This window comes from Eschscholzia californica, unplaced genomic scaffold, assembly GCF_041429995.1.
Source record: "Eschscholzia californica isolate CP2 unplaced genomic scaffold, dmEscCali1.0.p SCAF_6, whole genome shotgun sequence".
Taxonomy (NCBI): Eukaryota; Viridiplantae; Streptophyta; class Magnoliopsida; order Ranunculales; family Papaveraceae; genus Eschscholzia; species Eschscholzia californica.
In genome coordinates this window covers 16,540,345-16,562,324 of record NW_028238483.1, presented here as the reverse complement: position 1 = coordinate 16,562,324, position 21,980 = coordinate 16,540,345, and the positions used below count along the sequence as shown (strand labels likewise).

Here is a 21,980-nt window from a genome sequence, read left to right as displayed (position 1 = left end):
TTGACTCCACAGTTGTCGACTCAGACAAGTGAATTGGGTTTACAACAGTAACACTATACAGAATTCGAACACTCACATCGTTTTGTTCCAACTTTTTCTAATACGTGACAATAATTTAACCTTAAATCCATTCAAATCTTTGCGGAAAAACCTATAAAGGGTATTGAAACAGTCTTAACACAAATAAAAACTTCAAAACATTCAGTCGTAAAAAAAAAATTACGTTTAATGTTTACCTTAAATCGGTTAATCTGCTTGTTTCTTCTGATATACTCTTCACCCGGACAAGATTACCAAGATATAAACAAGAGATTGGACTTTAATAAATATTTGTGTACGAAATTTTTATTTTCAAAATCTAAGACAAAATAGGTTTTGTTCTGTTTCTTACTTATAGAGAAAGAGAGTGGCCGATTTTAGGAAGACAAAGATGATAGATTTTGAAAAAATAATCATAAATGAGAAAGATTCAACGAAAGTTAGATTTATAGGGAGAGTGAGATAATGATAAAGCAAGATGAACAATGGTGCACCCAACGAATAGATCAATAGAAGATAGAGGTAACCTAACGATGTTAGGTTATTGTTAGGTCAAAGCAAGGGTATAACTTCTTTGATGATAGGCGCCTTAACAAAAAATACAAAAATGGAGGGCACCAATAACACTACATAAAACTCTCTCTTTGTCTTAAATTCTTTTAAGGAACAAAATTTGACAACGATACTCCCAAACGGGTCCCTAAATGACAAAATATAAGCCAATACCTACGATATAAGAAGTCGGACGCAAAGTATGAAAGCAAAGAAAAACTCTCCATTTATATCAACATTCAACTAACAATCTTGCCAAACCAGTCAACTAATAAAAATAATTAAAATTAATGGATAACATTATTATAATGATGAGTGAGGGGTTTTTTTAGTTTTGATTATCCATGAAAAAGTGAAACTCTACAATTCATCTACCGTTAAATCAAAGGAATGTGAGAAGAAAAGTCATTACCGTATAGAAATCTCTCAATTTCTTAACTAAATATCTCGCTATTACCCGATAAGCCTCTACATAACTACTTTTGTAAATCAAAGTTGTCCAATCTGAAGAAGAAAAAGAAAAGAAAACCGTAGACCCGAAGGTACATGTGTGAGATTTACCCGAAGACTCCCAACTTCACACTACTATAGTCTATAGATAATCCTAAAAGAAGAAGAACACTTGTGATTTAACATATTTGAGAGTGGTACATGTAGGAACTTCACTGGATCATATTTGCACATTAGTCAATGGATGACCAATTTATGTATCATCAATGTACGTCCAAACTAAGACGGTGATGAGGGGGTAGGAGATCATTTTGGTATTAATGTCTTATGTAACAAAATGAAAGTAATTTACAATTCTATCTTAATAAACTATTATTAACATGAAGATTAAATCTTTTTATGCTTAATTATGGTTAAAGAGACTTGTTATGCACAATTGCATCATATTTCTAACATTTCGGCAAAATTGTAAAATTTCCACACAGACCGAAACGTTTCCACTTTTAGACCCACCGAAACCGAAATTTCATTCCTTGGAAATACACCCGAACCGAATTTGGTTGAGTAATACGGTTTGACTCCACTGTTGTCGACTTATTTCTTCTGATATACTCTTCACCTAACGAGATTACCAAAAGAATTGATTTAAAAAACTTCTTAACAGACCCCAAGCAAGAGATTGGACTTTGAGAAAGGTTTTGTGAAAAAAAAAATTATTTTTAAAATCTAAGGCAAAATAGGTTTTGTTCTGTTTCTTGCTTATAGAGAAAGAGAGTGACCGATTTTGAGAAAGACAAAGACGATACATTTTTAAAAAGTAATCAAAAGTAATGAGAAAGATTCAACGAAAGTTGGGTTTATGGAGAGAGTGAGATAATGAAGAAGATGAAGCTAGATGAACAAGGGTGCGCTCAACAGATAGATCAATAGAAGATAACGATAACCTAACGATGTTAGGTTACTGTTAGGTTAAAGCAGGGGTATAACTTCTTTGATAATAGGCGCCTTAACCAAAAATAAAAAATAGAGTGCACCAATAACGGAGAGGCGCCAATAAGGGAGATCACTTAAAACTGCAAAAATTTGACAACAATGCTTCCAAGCAGTCCCTAAATGACAAAATATTGATCAATACTATGATATAAGAAGTCGGTCACAAAGTATGGACGCATAGAAAAATCTTCCATTCATATCATCAGTCAACTAACAATCTTGCAGAAAAAAAAGGTCAACTAACAAAAATAATTAATAATTAAAGTTTGATGGATAACATAATTATAATTATGAATGAGGGGTTTCTTAAGTTTGATGATGGAGTAGGGTTAAATTAAAAACCCAACTTGGAAAAGTGAAACTCTACCATTCATCTACCATTAAATCAAAGAAATCATCTACCATTAAATCAAAGAAATGAGAGAAGAAAAGTCCTTATCGTCTCTCCATTTCTTAACTAAATATCTCGAATATTACCGGATGAGTCTCTACATGACTACTTTCGTAAATCAAAATTTTTCAGTTCGAAGAAGAAAAAGAAAAGAAAATGGTAGACCCGAAGCAAAGGTACATGTTTGAGATTCACCAGTGGTCTGTGGACTCTCCCGTCCCAACGTCAATTTTTTTTTTTGGTTGAAAGGACTTCTAACTTCGGAGTACTATAGATAATCCTAAAAGAAAAAATACACTTTGATTTAACATATTTGAGAGTGGTACACGTAGGAACTTCACTAGACCATATTTGCTCTCAAAAGAATAACATTGGGAGACTTTGTCATGAATCTATATATTAACGGGCAACAATTTGACAACATTACTTCCAAAGAGTCCCTAAAAGTTAAAATAGACCAATACTTCTATGATATAATACCCACTCACATACTTCTGTTTTTGCCCTCTGTGAACCACAAAACTTCATCTCTCTCTCATTCTCTACAAAACAAAAGTATCTCATTTATTATGACTTACTCCATCCCACCAAAAGAGATCTAGAGAGAAAGAGAGTACCCAAAGTCCCAAACCAAGTAAAATATCATCTACAGTAGGTAGCTGCTAGAAGAAATCTAACCCTAAATCCCAAAATGCTTGAAGAATCTCTCCCTGCTGCAATTTGGGCTACTATGAATAGTTGGTTTACTCCAACTGTTCTCTTCATCTTCTTAAATCTCATGATTGGAACTATAGCTATTGCATCTGGACTTGGAAATCAAAACAAACCCCATTACCAAGAAAACCAACAACAAAATGAAGAACATAAACGTCATCCCCAACTTGTTCGAACTCCATCCACATTAGAACGCATCAAATCTTTTAAGTTTAGTAAATTTAGATCCGAAGATTTAAACCCATTTCCTTCAATCACTACCACAATCTTAAATCCACCACCAGAACCAGAAACCCATCAAATAAAACAACTTAGAGTTCCATTTATTACCCAAGAAGATGAAGATGATGATGAAGAAGAAGTACCCAAAGAAGAAAAAGAAGATGTTGTTAATGAGAAAACCCTAGATGAGATTTACCATCATCATGTAGAAAGAACAAAATCTGATACAATACCAGCATCAGGTGATATTCCAGTAAAGTTATCAAAGAAGATGAAGAAATCAGCTAGTACAAAATCAGCTTTTTCTCATTTTGAGGAAGAAGATATTGTTCAAGTTCAAGTTAGACCATCAACTGTTAAAGAAGGTAAGAAAAAATCTAGTGATTTACAGACATTTGGTGATGATGAAGAAGTTGATGCAAAAGCAGATGATTTCATTAATAACTTCAGGAAACAGTTGAAGTTACAGAGACTTGATTCTATTTTGCGTTACAAAGAAACCCTAAACAGAGATTCAAAGTAGTAGGGTTTCCATCATCATCATCTTTACTAGTAGGTACTTTTTTCCTTCAATTATTTTTTTTTCTTTTTAATGTTTTAATGGAGATGGGTTTTGCTTTGTAGATCTACTACTACTGCTACTGTAACTTTTGTTTTTTTGATTTAGACATTGTTGTTATATATGTAACTCTGCAATTTAAACTGAAAGTCAAGGGTACTTTTGACATTTAAGTTCTGAATTTCTGATATTAATCTTTCATGGAGTTCATTCATTTCATGGTGGTTGTTTTCTGGAGGTAGAAGACGAAGAAGATAATGACGTTAATTGCCCATATTTTCCAAAAGAGAGGGGTATAAATGGAAGGGTATTTTAGTAAATATGTATTAGTTATGGTCTTTATTGGATTCCAATTTGGAATTTAGTAGGAGTAGTTGTATGGGCGGGGGGAGATGGGTGGGTGATAATGGTGTGGTTGGTATTGCACATGGTCATGGTCATGGACTCATGGTGGTGGTAATTTAAGTGGTGTGCCTCTATAGGCACACTGTGCTTTTGCTATTACCCCACTCCTCTCTTGGCACTCCCGTAGGTTTCGGACAAGGCAGTCCGTTGATCACGGATTGGAGCAGTCGTCTCGGACAAGGCAGTCCGAAACTCATGGATTGGAGCAGTCTGAGGACACACGGATTGGAGTAGTCCAAGGACACGCAGATTGGAGCAGCCCGAGGCAGTCTGTAGCTCATGGGTTGGAGCAGTCGTCTCAGACAAGGCAGAGCTCATGGATTGGAGCAGTTTGAGGGCACACGGACTGGAGCAGTCCGAGGACACGCAGATTGGGCCAGTCCGAGGCAGTCTGTAGCTCACGGGTTGGAGCAGTCGTCTCGGACAAGGCAGAAGCTCACGGGTCGGAGCAGTCCCAGGACACACAGATTGGAGTCGTCCGTGGATTCATGGATTGGAGCAGTGGGAGGAGACTCGACCTGGCTTGAATCTATGTCCTTGAACCCTACTATGAAATATGTTATAAGTGACAGAAGAGTAAAAAAAAGGAGGGGCGCCATGAGACAGACACATTTAAGTGCTCTTATATTATTGTGAAAATTTGAAGGTGAAGTTATATCTTGACTTCCTTTTATTTCAGACTTCAGTCGTAGGTGTGGGCCAATAGTGAGGCTACTTGGATGTATCCCCGCAGCTGGTGGGTGGTGGCCAACATGCCGGGACACGACATATTTTGGAAGCCATGATTTTGCCAGGCACACCATTGTTTTGTTTGAGGCCGTGTTGGGGCGGCACATATTTGGTGGATCTATTGGAAGAAGACAAAAAAGAAAATATCAAAAAAACAGTGGTTGTTTACAATATAGTTTGATTCTAGTTTAGCCGTCCAGGTCACTAACTGGTATTTAAAAAAAAAGGCACTCTAGTAAACTTGGGCGTAAGAAGTTTACATTTTTTTTTTTTATAGAAAGGATGTATGAAAAGTCTAAAATCCGAACCTAAATAAGAAAAAAAATTCATTCAAAAAAATTAAACTAAAAAAATCTATTTTGAATATCTTTTAAACGGTTGACAACATACGACAAGACAGTCTTGAAGGGAATCTCGCGATTTTCCGTCTTTGCTTTCCACTGCCAACTATAATTTTACTCTATCAACAAATTCATATCCAGCAACCGAATCAAACTCCAAAAACACTAGGTCTATATAACCTACATCCTCAATCCAGCAACAATCCAACCACAATCTAGTAGACTCATTCAAATTCACAGTTTATAGCAAACACTTCACAAGAAATCTTCTCAAACTTCTCACGAGAGACTATCATAAGAACGAACAACACATAGCACCCGACAAAAAAATCTCTTAACGAACAACAATCAAACTCTTCCTCTAGCAAGACTGCACAATCTACTACCAATCGAGGAAGAAGCAGAAGCAAAACAGAAAACCCTAATACCAACCGATTATCAGCTTAGTCAAGGAAATCTAGGAAAGTCGTCTGGACTTAACTATTTTTTTTTTGTTGAACTTACTTTGCATTAATTAATTAAAATGTTATTACAATATTTATCAACTAAAATACAAGGGACATTCTTCCACTTTTTGCTTCTATTCTTCTTTCTTGCCCATTTTGCTAGCTTGTCTGCTTGCGAGTTGAGTTCCCTTCTGGTGTATTTGAATTGAGCCGCATCGAATTCTTTCCTGATTTCTCGTATTTTCCTGATATGGATTAAAGATTGCCAGTGCACTGAGTGATGTTTATTATGTATATGGTTGATGAGATTTATGTTGTCACTTTCTATTATAATTGACTTGTGATTCTGTTCTTTCGCCCATTCCATGCCATATAAGATAGCCATAGCTTCACTTTCTTCGCTATTTCTTGCTCTCGAGGATTTCACTTGAGCTTCTATGAATTTAGACTCTGCATTATGAGCAATTAAGCTAATTTCCGTATTAAATATTACATTCATAAAAGATGCATCAACGTTAATTTTAATGTACTGATTTACTGGTGGTTGCCATTTTTTTGTGTGGTTTTGTTTGTTTTTCTCAGGTTTTTTGTTGCTTTTCGGAAAAGTTTTTATCATTCTGATGATCTGATGAAGATCATTTATTTCATGCTGGAAACAGTGGTCACATCTCACTTTCCATAACATCCACAGAATACTCGCAAAATGAATATTCTCACTAGTGTAACAAAGATCAGCGTTTTCTTCCCATGAGAAGATCCAATCTGAGATCGATGTAATGTTCTCAGATATAATATTGAAATTAAACCAGATGTTTTTTGCCATTGCACAGTGTAAAAGAGCATGTTCAATAGATTCAGTGTTCATACAATTTGGGCAAGTAGTGTTATTGTCGATGTATTTTCCGATTCTTTCTCTAACCGGGAGGGCTTTAGTACATATTTTCCAAATGAAGATTTTAATACGCGGAATGGTTGGAAGAGACCAGATGAACTTCCAGTTCTGAGTATTAAGATTTTGGATGATATTATTAGTGCTAAGGTGTTGGTACATCGAAGCAACAGTGAATTTACCCGATTTGGTAAGCTTCCATTTGAGCTGATCTTTGCCTTCACTATTCACAGGGATAGCTTTGATTAGAGTTTGAGTCGTGGCATCAAAATTGGCGTTGAGGACTTCGTTATTCCAATTGTTATTAGTAATAAGTTGGGCCACCTTGTTCAAACTAGAATTATTGTTGTTCGGCACTGGTCCGTTGATATCTGGGATCCAATTATCATTCCAAATGTTAATATCATTACCTGAGTGCACTTCCCAGGTGGCTAAATCTTCAATGAGATTGTAGTGTTTCCTGATAGTCTTCTAACTCCAGGAATGATGGGATTTCGCTGGACCCGGTTTCTCAGAGTGAGGGAAGTATTTAGCTTTGAGGAATTTAGCCCAAAGAGCTTCTGGTTCAGTTTTGAGCCTCCAAGCCATTTTAGAGAGTAAAGCGGTGTTGTCTAGATCTGGCAGATGGATCCCTAGACCTCCAAAATTCTTTGGCAGGCAAATATATGACCATGCTTTGGTGCATATACCCTTCGACTTACCCCACCAGAAGTTCCGTTGAACGGACTTGATGCGTTTGCTAACTCCTTTAGGAATAGCAAAACATTGCATCTGGTATCGGGGTACGACTGCAACTATGGCCGAGATGACCACGGTGCGACCAGCTTGGGAAAGAAAGGAGTGATTCCATTTATTGAGTTTATTCTTGATTTGATCGAAGATATCATTGAAAACTTTTGTTTTTTGAGCTCCAATAAAGAGTTGGGCTCCCAGATATTTCTCAGAAGTGGAGGCATATTTGACTTTAAGGGCACGCATAATGAGACGTTTGAATTTAGGATGCGAATTCTTAGAGTAGAAGATGTTGGATTTGGTGTAATTTATCATTTGGCCGGAGGTCTCACAGAAATCTAGAAGAATCTTCTTGAGGTTGTGGATGTTATCGATTGTGTTCTTGCCGAAGATGATGCAATCGTCAGCGAAAAGGAGATGGGATATCTCAAGATCCGAGTTGTTGGTCGGAAAACCCATAAATCTATCTTGGCTATTATTCGACGTCAGTTTACGACTAAGACCTTCCATGGCAAGCGTAAAGAGGAAAGGGGAGAGCGGATCGCCTTGTCTAATACCCCTAGAAGGATAGAAAGCATTTCCCGGCCGACCATTAACAAGAACTGACATAGAAGATGTAGAGATACAAGTATGAATCATCTTGATCCAATGATCGGCGTAGCCCAAATTTCTCATGATGTCCATAAGAAAACTACATTCGATTCTGTCAAACGCTTTGGACATGTCCAACTTGAGACCAAAATAGCCAGCTGTACCTTTCATCTTTGTCTGGACTTAACTAAGCATTGAAGGATCTATTGTTTCACAGAGGAATTTTATCACATCAAAGACGGAAAAAAAAAAAATTCCTAATCCACTTTCAATCCCCAATAGATCTACTATTCTGACCTAGAGGGAAGTCTATCTAACTTGGTTTATTTCTTTTAGGTTATCTGATTTTATACTCTATTAAGTACTTGCAGTCTATAACTTCAATCGACTTCGTTCGATTGAATCTGAGAATGTGATTCTACTTCTCGTCCAATTTTGTTTATTGGATCTGGTCAGTTAGAACTCTAGAAGTACTTTACTCATATTTTTATTAAGCAGGATCTGGTCAGTTAGAACTCTAGAAATACTTCACTCATATTTTTAGTAAGCAGATATAACCTAAAACACTTTAGTCATATCATTCATCGACATAGGCCAAAACCACTTCATCTTTCTATCAAATCTAGGCTTATTAAGCAGTCACGTGTACTCTTCTTGGAATTTTGTTTCTTATTCGTTCAGTCTTCATAAATCTCACTGTTGGCTAACATCCGAGTTGACCTGCAATCCACCCCTCCTCCATTAAAATCAGTTGCTAACCGACGGTCGGCCAGTGGTTGGCCATTTCGGTCTTTATTCAGACCTATTGTCTTCTAAGAACTCTAATGTTAATATTAGCTTACCTTTCGACCATGGAGGATATTACATTTCGGATATTAATTCCCACCTTTGTCGCCCACTTTTTGCTTCTCATCTCTCAGCTCACTTTTTGTCCATTACTTTTGTGTTTGGTCAAATAGATTTAACTCATTACCCAAATTGCTTAACATTTTCACTTCCACCCTTTTTCACAATTCAATTGCGATTATTTGTTGGATTAACTTTATATTTATACTTATGCTATGACGACGTTCCAAATTACCAGGCGTCTGACTTGTTTCTACTCAGTAGAACTCGAGCGGATATGGTCTCTTTGTTTGGAGAATACTGGCGGGATAACTCGGAATCATATTTTAGTTCCTCCTTGCAGACATCTTCGTTTCTTCTTGGAACTTTAGGTGTCTGTTTAATCCATCTTCAATGTTACAGGAAGTTAGGTGCAAGTTTCATCTTTCAATCAACCAGGATGACTCCCAAGATCAAATTTCGTATCATTCTCAAGATGAGCTGTCAGACGTGTAAGATACAAAATGAAGAAGGCTTTACAAATCGAAGTTATATTATGCAATTCCTCATTTCTGTAATTTAGTTTTTCTACTTTAGTTATTGTAGCTAATTTAAAGTTTTAATGCATTTTCTTCAAAAAAAAAAAACAAAAACAGTCTTATTTTTCTCATAATTCTCTTTTGACCCTTTTATATTGACAACATATATAATTGTATTGTTCCAACTGTTGACAACATATGTAATAACGTCCTAACTTGTTATAAAATGTTGACAACACATACAATTTCCTTGACTCGTTATAAAATGTTTCTAACATACGTAGTGCATTAGCCAAAATATTGTGTGTTCGTTAATGAGTTTGTCAAATACAAAAAATAATATGCATAACATTCTAATTTTTGCAAAAGACAAATTAAAAAATACAGTAGTCTAAATGTTTCTGTTCGGAAGCAAAACAAAAGTGCGGAAACCTTTTCTTTATTCACAAGACAAATCCAAAAATACTTTAGCGGAAATGTTAGTGTCAATCTTTGTCAAATGCAAAACATTTGTTCAAACCAATTTTTGAGCAAAAACAATTTTGTTCAGAAATATACGAAATTGTTGAGAGCAAACTATGATTTGATTAGAAATTTTCAAAAATGTTTTTCACGTTGACTTCGAAGTAAAGTTACACTTTTACAAAAATGGTTATTTCAAATTGGGTAAGGTTTCCTATTATTCCCAAATTTTAGGTATGGCAAACGAAAAAAATAATGAACAAACAACCGGTTATCCATTACAAACAACAATTTGGACTAGGCAAACTGTTGTAGCTTGTACTCAACCAATTATTTTTACCAAACTATAGCTTTTACTTTTGTTGAATGACACAAACTACTACTTGTTATCACTAAAACTCACCTTCAACAACAAAATGAAGTAACTACTGTTTTTTTCAACCAAAACCAAACAATAACTACATATAAAACGTTTCAACAAAAAAAAAAACTACATATAAAACCAGTAAAAACATATAACAATTTGTTGGACGACACCAAAATCTAGAGGAAAAATCACATTGTTTGGATTGGAGAGGGTTGAAGAAGAAGCAATTTGGATTTATAGGTAGGATTCATGTGTCGTTTTCAATTTTCCTTCCGTAATTTTCCTCCCAGTAGTTTTTCTTTTTGCCATTTATAAAACGAGGGTGGTGTCCTTTTGCCCTTGACCAATATCTTTTTTCCCAATATGCCATGACCCTAATATCAAATAACCTAAAATGACAATAGTAGGCCCTCATCCAAACAAATCATGCAATAGTCAGACCAAGATGAGTGAAATAGGAGTAACAACCACAGGAAACAAGAAAAACTACTTTCGAGGTAAAAGTGATACGTGTCCTGCTGCGATTTGTGATTTAGTGGAAGAATAGTCAAAAACAGGAGTCATATCAAGCCACGTAAGATTTTTGTCTAGAGGCTACATAGTTTTTTTTTTTCTCTTTTTTAGGATTTTTCTAAAAACAAACACCACCTAAGATTGTGTCTGTTCTTTCTCTGGAAATCTGCATCTGACTCTCCATAGTCTTACTCAAGTGAACAACAAATTAACCTAAAGCAAATCTTCACACAAGTCAGACATCAAAAGTCTGACAAACACGTAAGCTAGGTGAATCTCTAGTTCTCTTAGAACATTACCTATATTCAAATACAGGAATCTGTTTACTTTATTACCACCACTCTTAAGGAAAAAAAAACGGGAAGATCAGTTTGCAACACACAGTATAGTACTAATACAACATAAATACCTATGATGTAAGTATAGGAGGAAGGAAGTCAGATTTGGTACCCAGAATTCGAGCTTTTGTATCAGGGAAGAACTCAGTTCCTGGAAGCTCAGTAACATTTCCATCATAACTGACTGCAATTGGGTAACTGAGAAGGTGACCAGGCAGGTCGTGCTCAAGAGTTTCGCTTGAGTACATGTCCCAGTACTTGTCAGCGATCCTGTTCACCTTGTGGACACATTCCTCGCTGTTGGGTTGGAGAAAATACTCGTCTAACATGCCAAGATGTTCATACCATAATGCCATACGAAATCCATGGATTTCGCCCCTGGGTGGTTCTCTGTTAGCAAGGTGATATGGTTGATAAGCTCCCATAGCTATCTCTGAGTCTCTAGCACCATCCATTGATCTTTGGTTTATGTTGGCGGATCCAATGATTATGTATTCATCGTCAACTGCAGAAAGGAGGCACACTTAGCCGAGAACTGAGTATTTGATAATTAAGCTTAAGCACATTGAAACATCAACAAAAAGAACTGCATAATTATGAGGTGTTGGCTTTTTTATTTTATGAATCAGACTCACCTGTATCTGACTTGTCTGAGTTTGAATTTTCCAGGTCGAATATGTTTTGATCAAGAGAACAATATTGGTTTATGGTTATTTCAGGTATGCGATCTTGATTCAAACTTCATTAGTTATTTTATGTGCGACGCAAATGGACCCAATATCAGCCAAAGTCAGTCAGACGCACAAAGTAGACAAGAAAACATTTTCAAATCTTACTAGAGTGAATTCAGATCTCAAGTCTGAATTTGGTAAAATACAAGCACCGCCTTAGTGAATCTAGTCGACGAACACTACCCAATACGATTTAACATAGTTGAACCCATAAAAATGGCATTACTACCAGCGCGGACTTGGATGTCTCAGTGTGTTGCACTTAGTCTACAATAGCTCAGAAGAGGTCCAATGTGGACCTAAGTTTGAAGGTACAAAACGGTCTTACACACTAGATAGGCTATTAGGTTGATATGACTAGGAGTCTAGATGTTGTAGGCCAGCCCCATGTCAAGATATACTAGGCTCAGTGGGTACGGTTGATGCCTCAATCAAGGTGATTACGACGGGCTATACATCAACTAGCCAACTTAATCAGGTTTCAAGAGGCAAATAAAGTTGTATACATTGAACTTCTCAAAACAAACAAAATTAGTGGGGCATACCTATCATCATCTTAGAATGAACATAGATCATGAAGCGACGAGCCTCCTGAGCTCTACTATAATCTGTATCATGATCTGGTTTTTCTGAGGGTACATATTCTCCTTCTCTTTTCACCTCGCGATTTCCGAGACAAAAGAATGTTAAGTAGTCTTTTGGGTTTGCTTCAAGTCCCTTAGCTTTAAGTGCTTGAGTAATGTCTCTGTACATCATCTCTAATGTCCTCCTCTGCCAGTCTAATATAGCTTGAACTGATCCACTCTCTGGGATACCCTCTGGCCACATCGGAACCACGACATAAACAGTGAATCTCTCACCTGCTGCAATCTTGCTCACAATCTTTAGGGAGAGTTCCTTCGGGATAACATGTAAAGCACCAATTTCCTCGGGCTTGATGCAGTCCTCCTTCCAACAATATGAACTTCCTAAGAAGTACTGATTTTCAATGTAGATGAAGTCTTTTGCTCTTCGAATGGCGTTTATATAAGCATCTTGAATACTTCGATCGATAATATTGTCTTTACCACTAACAAGACCTGCTCGAGCTGCTTCTTCAGGTGTATCGGGGAATCCAAAAGCTGCACCACCATCAATAGATCTGAATAACTGAACGTTCCAAGTTTCAGGGTCTTCAGAGAAAGTAACAGGCGAGGGAGGAATTACAATGTCGGAAAGCTCTCTTAAGTTAACCAATATGTCTTTACCACCTTGCTTCCTCCATCTCTGCTCGAAGTTGAATAACACATCCCAAGCGATGGGTCCTTCTAGTCTAGAGTGAATATCGTGCCAAGGCTCCCTTGGCCCACCTTTAGCAATTGAACTACCGGTGAAGTTGGGCTGATGGAAATCGTTATGATGGGCAGTGTCCAATGTCCTAAAAAGTGAATGAAACTGTGTATCGTATCTTCCATCACAAAGATCAATACCACCAACAAAGCTTGCAATTCTTCTCTTTTCTGATCCGGCATTGGGCATCTCAGCATCCACCACGACAATTTTTTGGTGATGAGTGAACATGGTGGATATCTCTAAATCCTGGACAATGCTTCCACCATCATCTGGATTACGGGGGCAAAGAACACAGTGTACTTCTGAATTACGGAAATAATCTGCGGTGTCTTCATCATGCGTAGCCATCAATCCATCTTTCTTTAACAGACCCACAGATGTTCTGTCATCCCAAACAAGCATTAGAACTGCAACACCTTCATTAGCCTTTTTCTTAAGCAACTCACCGAGAGTAATATCTCCTCCAGGTTTTTGTCTCCTCGAGTCTCTTATCAAGGTAATTTTAGTGTATATAGACCACCCAGTAATATAAATCAAATGTTTGGCATTACTGATAGCATCAAAGATATCTTCCCAGCATCTGTGTGGTTCGTAATACTTACCTCCAGCAAGAGGAATTTTAGGAATGAAGTTATCCGGGACATGAGCATCTTGGTATAAAGAAACTCTGCAACCTTGTCTCTGTGCGAAGAATGTATAAGGGACACCAGGAAATTTAGAACTCCTAATTCCCAAAGACCAATTCCTGTCTAAAGAAACATCAAAGTATTGGAGCTTCACATGGATTTGACAACCTCCATGTACCGGATTCTGCTTTTCGTCCAAAATTTCAAGCCATCTGTCTACTTCTTCTCCATTTAAGATTTCATGGACAGGAAAATTAGCTCTTCCTAATAGTGTTGCTCCAATAGGATCATCATCTTTGATTGTGAAGATGACGTTAGAAGCCATATGGGCACAATAGATGTGAAAGGACTCGAACCAACGTGGGTTGCAAGGTTCATCCCTAAGAATTCGCGTCCGCCCAACTCTAGCTTTTTCTAGATCGATTGTGGCATAAAGTCTTGAAGCACCTTGTCCAATTCCAAATGTCTCCTCAATGTTTTCCACAAGCTGTAAATGAAATTGCAGGTGACAAATAAAAATGTTAAGGCAGGTCTAACAGTCAAGTAATTCACGTAACAAATATTTCGGCAGGACATGGGTGGTGTTAAGAACAACAAAAAGAGAGCTCAAAATCTAACGTAGAAACATTAACAACAAAAACAGTTTGTGAATTATGTTCTCAAACATCTTTTACGGAGTATTATTGTTAATGACATGTTCAAGATTTGATCATAATGCACATTTACAATGACTACTATGAGGTTTCTAGCAGAACTTGCGATTTTAATATGCTTTCTGTTTTCATAATCAAACGACACAGAGGCTTTTTTTAAATTGTGCTTTCTACCAAAGAAAATTGTAAAAACTCATTTGAGTCAAGATATTTGTCAAATGGTCGAGATAGAATGCCGGCCACATCCCGACCGGGCACATGGCCTGGCAGGATCTAGAGATAGAATGCCTCTCTAAATCCTGCCAGGCCACGTACCCTGGTCACTACTCGGCCGGGAGAGTGGCGGGGCAAAAGGTCATTTTCCTTTTTTTTTTTTGAAAATTGGTTACGATATGCGATAGTCATTACAATGACATTGATACACCAAATATGCGATAAGCACGATAACTGGCAAAATTTAACAAGAACAGGCCTAAAGTCCAACAAAACTATGACCCAAAAACCCAACTAACTTCTTTTGTTAAACGTCAATCTATTTTGTCATAAATCCAGTCCAAAAGACCCCACTATAGATTAAAATAGAAAAGGTAGGGAATATGTTATTGAAAAGAAGGAACCGGTAAACATTGATCAGATAAATATAATTCAGTTGATCAGAACCCAAAAAGGACCTTCCCTCCTTAAGTGTTTTAGGTTTACCTAATATCAGTAATCACTTTCAAAATTATTATTATTTTATTAGAAGACTAACCACATAAGTATTATTATAATCACTTTTCACATTATTATATAAGATTTGTAGTTTTAATCAAATCCAAGTAAAAGAACTATTTCATATTATAAAGACATAGGTGAGTAATTTACATGAGGGATCAAGAGACGTGATCCGACAATCAACCAGAGTTCAAGATATTTGAAGATATTTGTGGTGACTATTAATAAATCTCATTATTGATCTCGAGATTACAGGGAGATCTTCGACTGAACCAAGTTATGTATAACCCTAACCATAGAATCCCAACAAACACATAAGCAAAATCGATAAGGATTTCACTCTTTTTTCAATCGGGAGTGTTACATGTACAAGATCCTTGATAAAATTTGTGACTTAATGACTCTTTTTCACTAAAAGACAAAAATTGATCAAAGCTTTTCAAAGTTTGACTTTGATCGGGACCGTTGAAATGACATTTTATCGAGAATTTTGTCAAAGATTCTTTGTACATTTAGCATTTCCCTTTTTCAATTGTGGAGAAAGAAATTACCATTAAAACTAGGGTCAATAAACTATAGTTCCCGTCCATCCAAGATTATGATCAAGAAAATGGAAACCCTAAAATAAAATTAGTTATGTAGCAGAAACCACTTAAAAACTAGGCAAAAAAAAGCATTGATTTATTTATCTAAATTGAGTCACAACGATACGTACCTTACGGAAGAACTTGGGTGCTCCACCTGTTGCTCTGTTAGGATTAGCTACTGACCTAGCTTCAAAGATAGTTACATGAAGATTTCCATGAAGCAGAATCATTGCCATTTTTTACCTGTACAAATTTGAACTCGAATCAAAATTTTCGTTTATGATCGATCAAAATGAAGATATTCAATTTACGATCAATTTACAGAGAGAAAATCTAGAGAGAGAAAGAGACATTGAGAGAGAGAGAGAGAGACCTGAAACTTTAAGTTTAAATAGAGTTGGGAAGGAGAAGTAGATATAGAGGAGCTGTTTAAATTTTATTTTTAGAGGGAGAAAGTTGGGAGGAGACAATTAGGACTTTTAGAGAGAGTTATATAGAAGAGACAAAAGGGTTGGATTATGTCGAGAGGAAGACACCTGTAAAGACGCGACGCGATGAAGCACATGAAATCAAGAAAATCAACTTTTTAGGGTCTGCCGAGATGAAGAATGAGAAGACATTTGTTACGCCCATGTTTTTTCTTTTTTTTTTGATGAAATGCCCATGTTTTTTCTTAGTCTAAATAATGGCGGCTATAGATAGATAGATAGATTTTTTTTTGTTTTTTTTTTTTGTTTTTGTTGAAGGAATAGATCTTAGAGGACATTGATGTAGAAAATGTTTTATAGATATTAATCTATGAATTGTAAATACAACGAATGTTTGAAGTATTGGTCGAACATTAATAGCACAATAAGTCCACAATTAAATCAAGATATGTCAAAAATTCAAAAAGAATATAAATTTTGAAGTGTACTAAACAAATCATTTTGCATATATTTTTCTTTGAGATTTATTAAAAAAAATCATTTTGCATGACATAGTTATCTTATTACATTAAACAAAGCGTAAATAACTCTATACATTTCACTGTTGAACTCCACGTAATTTGGTTTGTGTTACGTACAAAACAAACATGTTCTTACACATCCACTGAACAATCAACACAATAATGGTACATTTGTACGAAACAAAAATAAATATTTCAAAAAATTGACTTTTTATCTATTTTATATAAAGTTTGGACCTTAAACTCAATTTATTTTTTATTTTGGACTATTTGCCCACGGACACTACAATGTTTTCTCGATATTCCAAATTATTGATTTTTTTTTTTTGTTGAAATACCAAATTATTGATTTTGTAAATAAAATGTCTTGCTAGTGTTTTAATACATTGGCTATAAATAGAATGTTTCTTGAATATTTTAAAGATAAGTATTCTTACAAAGACATGATAGTGTGATAGTTGTAACGGATGATTGCTTGCCTGTTCTAGTTTTATGAGTTACAAATTTCTTTGTGACTTTTAAACAACGGGGGATGTGTTTTAAGTCCAAAATCGCATGATCAATGAGTCTAGAGACCAAAGATAATCTGAAATAGAAAATAAATCCACTCAAAGTAAATTACATGTCTATCCTCTCACTCTCTTTTACTGCCTAACCTATCCTAAGTTAAAAAAAAACCTAAAATATACCATAATATTTAGAGATTCATTATATGATTTCCTCAAAAACAAACTTTCCTTCCGGAAAAATAGTTGCCTTTATAATAGGGCAAAAGCAAACCGAAGAGAGAGAGAGAGCATTGTCACTTTCTAATATATGAACTAGGTTTTGATTTCATTCATCATCGACGCCCAAATTAAACCGAGTGAAAAAGGTGAAAGCATCGAGTGGGAGAGAGAGAGAATCGATTGATGGTTTCATTCATCATCTACAGTAGTGAAGAGTAAGAAAAAACAAACGTTAAAATAAAATGTTAAAAATGTTGTTAGACTCGATAAGATTCTACCAGCATAAAATTTTATTAGAATCAACCTATTGTAACAAATTCATATCAAATGGTAACAGAATCAAGAAAATGCTAGTAAAATACTGAAAATGTAACAAAAACAATTTCACATAATATATTTTAATTACTAAAAAGTATTTGTTAACCTATTGTAACAAATTCATAAGATGCTAGCAAAATATTCTTGCTTTTTAAACTACTGTATTCAAATTTATTCAACCGATGCTAATAGAATGTAAAAGTTGCTATTAGAATCAATAAGATGCTAGCTAAATAGTATTTGTTTTTTAAACTACTTTATCAACATTCATCAGATGCTAGTAGAATGTAAAATATGCTAGTAGAATCAGTAAGATGCTAGCAAAATAGTATGTTTTTTAACCTCACAAAAGAATTTGTAGATGTTTAATTGGATCGAGGTAGAGATAAAAAGCAAATCACAAATTCATACTTTCTTGAAGTTCAAAGAACATAGAGTTACAAAGAGAGAAAATCGTTTTTGGGAGAGAGCATCTCGTTTTAGGTAAATATTGGTTGAATTGGTAGGTTAATTTAGACAAATATCAGTTTTGGAAATAATATATTTTCTTGAATTCAAAGAACATATAGTTACAGAAAGAGAAACTCGTGTTTGGGAGAGAGAGAACTAGTTTTAGGTAAATATCCATTGATTTGGTAGGTTACTTTAGAAAAATATAAGTTTTGGAAATAAAGATTAACATTAAATATCCACCATAAATATTCTTTCATAAAATTACTAAAAAGTATTTGTTAACCTATTGTAACAAATTCATAAGATGCTAGAAAATATTCTTGCTTCTTAAACTACTGTATTCAAATTTATTCAACCGATGCTAATAGAATGTAAAAATTGCTATTAGAATCAATAAGATGCTAGCTAGTATTTGCTTTTTAAACTACTTTGTCCAATTCATTCAGCAGATGCTAGTAGAATGTAAAATATGCTAGTAGAATCAGTAAGATGCTAGCAAAATAGTTTGCTTTTTAACCTCACAAAAGAATTTGTAGATGTTTAATTGGATCGAGGTAGAGATAAAAAACAAATCACAAATTCATATTTTCTTAAAGTTCAAAGAACATAGAGTTACAGAGAGAGAAAATCGTTTTTGGGAGAGAGCATCTCGTTTTAGGTAAATATTCATTGAATTGGTAGGTTAATTTAGACAAATATCAGTTTTGAAAATAACATATTTTCTTGAATTCAAAGAACATATAGTTACAGAAAGAGAAACTCGTGTTTGGGAGAGAGAAACTAGTTTTAGGTAAATATCCATTGATTTGGTAGGTTACTTTAGAAAAATATAAGTTTTGGAAATAAAGATTAACATTAAATATCCACCATAAATATTCTATCATAAAATTTATAGAAAGAATAATTGTATTAACTCAACCATTATAAACCTTTGGTTTACCAATGGTTAAAAAATATTTATGAAAGGGCAAAATTGAGAGAAAATTAAAGGATTGATGCATGGGGCCCACCAAATAGTGAATTTTTGGACTTATTTCACATTTTCGGTTTATTTTGGTTTTATTTTATTTATTGATTTAGGAGTGGATATATGACTAATTACCCCCCCTATTTTTGGACCTTAAACTCAAAAATCCTTTAAACAATTGCGAATTGTTGTTTCTCAAGCTAAAATTTGAGTTTACGCTCTTTTTCTATTTTGGGTAGATTTAGATGGAGTCTCGATTTAAAGTAGAGAATTTCTTTCTCAGATTTATAGAGAGATAGACAATAAGTGAGTACTGACGTATCAGTAGAGTAGTTATTCTTTCAGACTAACCGAGTTAGACAAAAATAAAAAGAAAACCGGAGGATAAGAAGAAGCATATTTTGGTCGAGGCGGGAATAATTTCTCTTTCTTTAAGATATTTTACACTCCTGTAACAGTACCAACAGTTAGGGTGCATGCCTTCGAGACACAATGACTATCCTTTCAGATTTTGATACTACTTCAACATTTTGAAAGCAAACAAACATTCGTAAGTAATATAAGCTCCTTGACTGATGTGACTTGATCGTCTAGACACTCGGATGATTACGAATTCACTTGGAATATTTTTAAAATCACAATTATATTCCAGGTTGGAATACTGACTTCAGAAGAGAAGAAGAATAGAATATATAAAATTCACTCGCTTCTTTCTCCAGAATATTTCTGAAACCAGAATTACATTCCAGATACACTTGGAATACTGATTTAAAAAGAGACGAGAATGAATGAATTAGGAATGGAATGGTTTTGGGTTGCTTATATAGGTATCGAATAGACACAGTGCCTTCTGAATTCTAAGGATCTGGTATAAAGTGGAGTCGGCTGCAATCTGTACCATTCGATTTGGCTTAAGAACACGGGCGGAATGCTCACCCTTAGATCGAACCCGAATCTTTCCCAACATATAGGCTAGATAGTCGCTAGATTAAAAGACCGGTTTATCCCTTTTTGTACCCGACACGTAATTGATGCAGGCCGTTGGATCCTTGCAGATCTGACGCTTTCGGTCACGTCCTAACATGATCTCGAAGGGATCAATGTACCACCCCATAAGATCTCCTTCTAAAGCGCGGGTTGAACGTGAGCCATCCAGATCTAAAGGTGCTCGTTCCGCCCAGATGGCCCCCAAACAAACTTGTTGTTTTGACGTTTAGTTCCCAACTTAACTTGAATTTCTCATTCATCCTTGAACGTGAGCCGTCCAAACTTTGAACTTGAATTTCTCATTCATCCTTTATCGGAATCGAGTGATTTTTCGGTCTAAGTTGAAGATCTCGACGAGACGTACGCAATGACAAGCTTTTTTCTGAGCTTGACGAGTCAGATCGAGTTCGAGGTTATTATTTTATAGATAGACATAATTGACAGACTGACATTAGCAGAGCTCATATGCCGAACTTCGTTGCATCGGAATAAGGTAGCCTTTCGACTTTGAACCTTTGCTAGTGAGTAAACTACAAGGTCTACAAGGACGTCAGTGAACTTTTCGTCTTCAACTGAATCCTGGTGATTGTAAACCAAAATCGTTATCACACAGTTAATCCCTTACTTTGGTTCTCGGTTGTGTTCATTTCGACCTTGAACAATCCTGATCTCAGGTGTGCTTTATTTTGGATTAACCTCCCACAGATCCATCAAGATATTCGTGGATATTGATGGACAATTAATCGATATCTATTATAATAATATTATTCTTATTGTTATCTTAGCATATGAAATAACATAGTTTTACCAATATCTCACATATATTTGTCTCTCTCCAAAAGCTCTCCAAACCTACACTAAAATTTTCACCAATGTCCATGAAACCAAGTTGTTTTGAAATGTCCATGATTTCTAGTCCTATACGAATAATAGATACATTACAGGGCATTTGTAATTCCCAAACTAATAATAGAGACATTGAGAGATATTTGAAATGTCTCAAACGAGGAATAAAGACATTTCGAAACATATGAGATGTCCTAAGTGTATAACACAAACACTGGTGGACATTTCAAATATCCAAAACCAATAATACAGACATCGGTGGATATTGTCATGTCCACAACCACTGCCTGTAAATCACGACTATATCCAGAGGGCAAAGAATTCAGGCGTATTTGGGGATGTTATGAAATGTTTGTGTACTGCATGACTATGTATAACAGGAAAAAGAAAATGTACATTGACTTTAATGAGGACTTTCTCATTGGAAATCAGGATTATTGTTTGCCTTTAAGGTCTAGAGTAAACTTGTTCTTTTCCTCATCTTATCTATCATTTTCAATTATATAACACATCGTCATTTTAACAAGATACACTATGAAGATATTTTGGGCAAAAAAAAAGCTAAAGAATATCAGGTTGTTAACTCATAAAGTTATTTTTATTTTTCACAAGGAAATGTTTAAGTCTTTCATTGATTATACTAATTCTTTTAGTTAAAAGAAGAAATAATTGTTGACGTATATAAGTAAGCGACAAACATAGGAGTGGAGAATGTCAATCTAGTCCCTTGAACTCTTGAGTAAAAAAGCTAAGAGATTCAAAGTTCGGATAAATTTTATGTTTTTCAACAGAAAATCAATAAAAAAATTTAACAAATCATATATTTCCTCGCAGTCCAAAAGATGTTAATCGAGTAAAACCTATTTGCGGACTTTTTTTTTGTAAAATTCCTTCATCATTAATCGTTCATCTGGTTTCCTCTTGACGTGATTTTTCTTTATTCTTCACATGTGAAAAGAAAACAATGTATGTACAAGGTCATCATTAAAGTT

The 21,980-nt window shown here is 35.2% G+C and overlaps 2 protein-coding genes across 4 annotated transcripts; one reads left to right on the top strand and one right to left on the bottom strand.

The window, feature by feature from the left end:
* The first annotated feature begins 2,826 nt into the window (after positions 1-2,826).
* LOC147532036 (pathogen-associated molecular patterns-induced protein A70-like) lies at positions 2,827-4,088 on the top strand. Its single transcript, XM_086647508.1, has one exon. It carries the CDS (start codon positions 3,117-3,119, stop codon positions 3,882-3,884), a length of 768 nt encoding a protein of 255 aa, XP_086503634.1. The 5' UTR covers positions 2,827-3,116; the 3' UTR covers positions 3,885-4,088.
* A 6,981-nt stretch (positions 4,089-11,069) lies between these two features.
* Positions 11,070-16,350, bottom strand: LOC147532035 (phospholipase D alpha 1-like). Of its 3 annotated transcripts, none has more exons than XM_086649364.1 (4): positions 16,092-16,350; positions 15,869-15,998; positions 12,374-14,273; positions 11,070-11,602 (listed from the first exon to the last, which is right to left on the bottom strand). In XM_086649364.1, the coding sequence occupies exons 2-4, from the start codon at positions 15,974-15,976 to the stop codon at positions 11,169-11,171; spliced, it is 2,442 nt and encodes an 813-aa protein (XP_086505490.1). In that variant the 5' UTR covers positions 15,977-15,998; positions 16,092-16,350; the 3' UTR covers positions 11,070-11,168. The 3 variants fall into 3 exon arrangements, with proteins under 3 accessions (XP_086505490.1, XP_086505491.1, XP_086505492.1); XM_086649365.1 differs by having other exon boundaries at positions 15,869-15,983; XM_086649366.1 differs by having other exon boundaries at positions 15,869-15,983; positions 16,114-16,292.
* Positions 16,351-21,980: the final 5,630 nt, after the last annotated feature.

Coding starts and splice junctions, on each gene's coding strand:
- LOC147532035 (XM_086649364.1), bottom strand. CDS start 15,976: ATGGCAATGATTCTGCTTCATGGAAATCTTCATGTAACTATCTTTGAA. Junction 14,274..15,868: donor CACCCAAGTTCTTCCGTAAG/GTACGTATCGTT, acceptor TTTCATTTACAG/CTTGTGGAAAACATTGAGGA. Junction 11,603..12,373: donor TCATTCTAAGATGATGATAG/GTATGCCCCACT, acceptor TCCTTTCTGCAG/TTGACGATGAATACATAATC.
- LOC147532036 (XM_086647508.1), top strand. CDS start 3,117: ATGCTTGAAGAATCTCTCCCTGCTGCAATTTGGGCTACTATGAATAGT.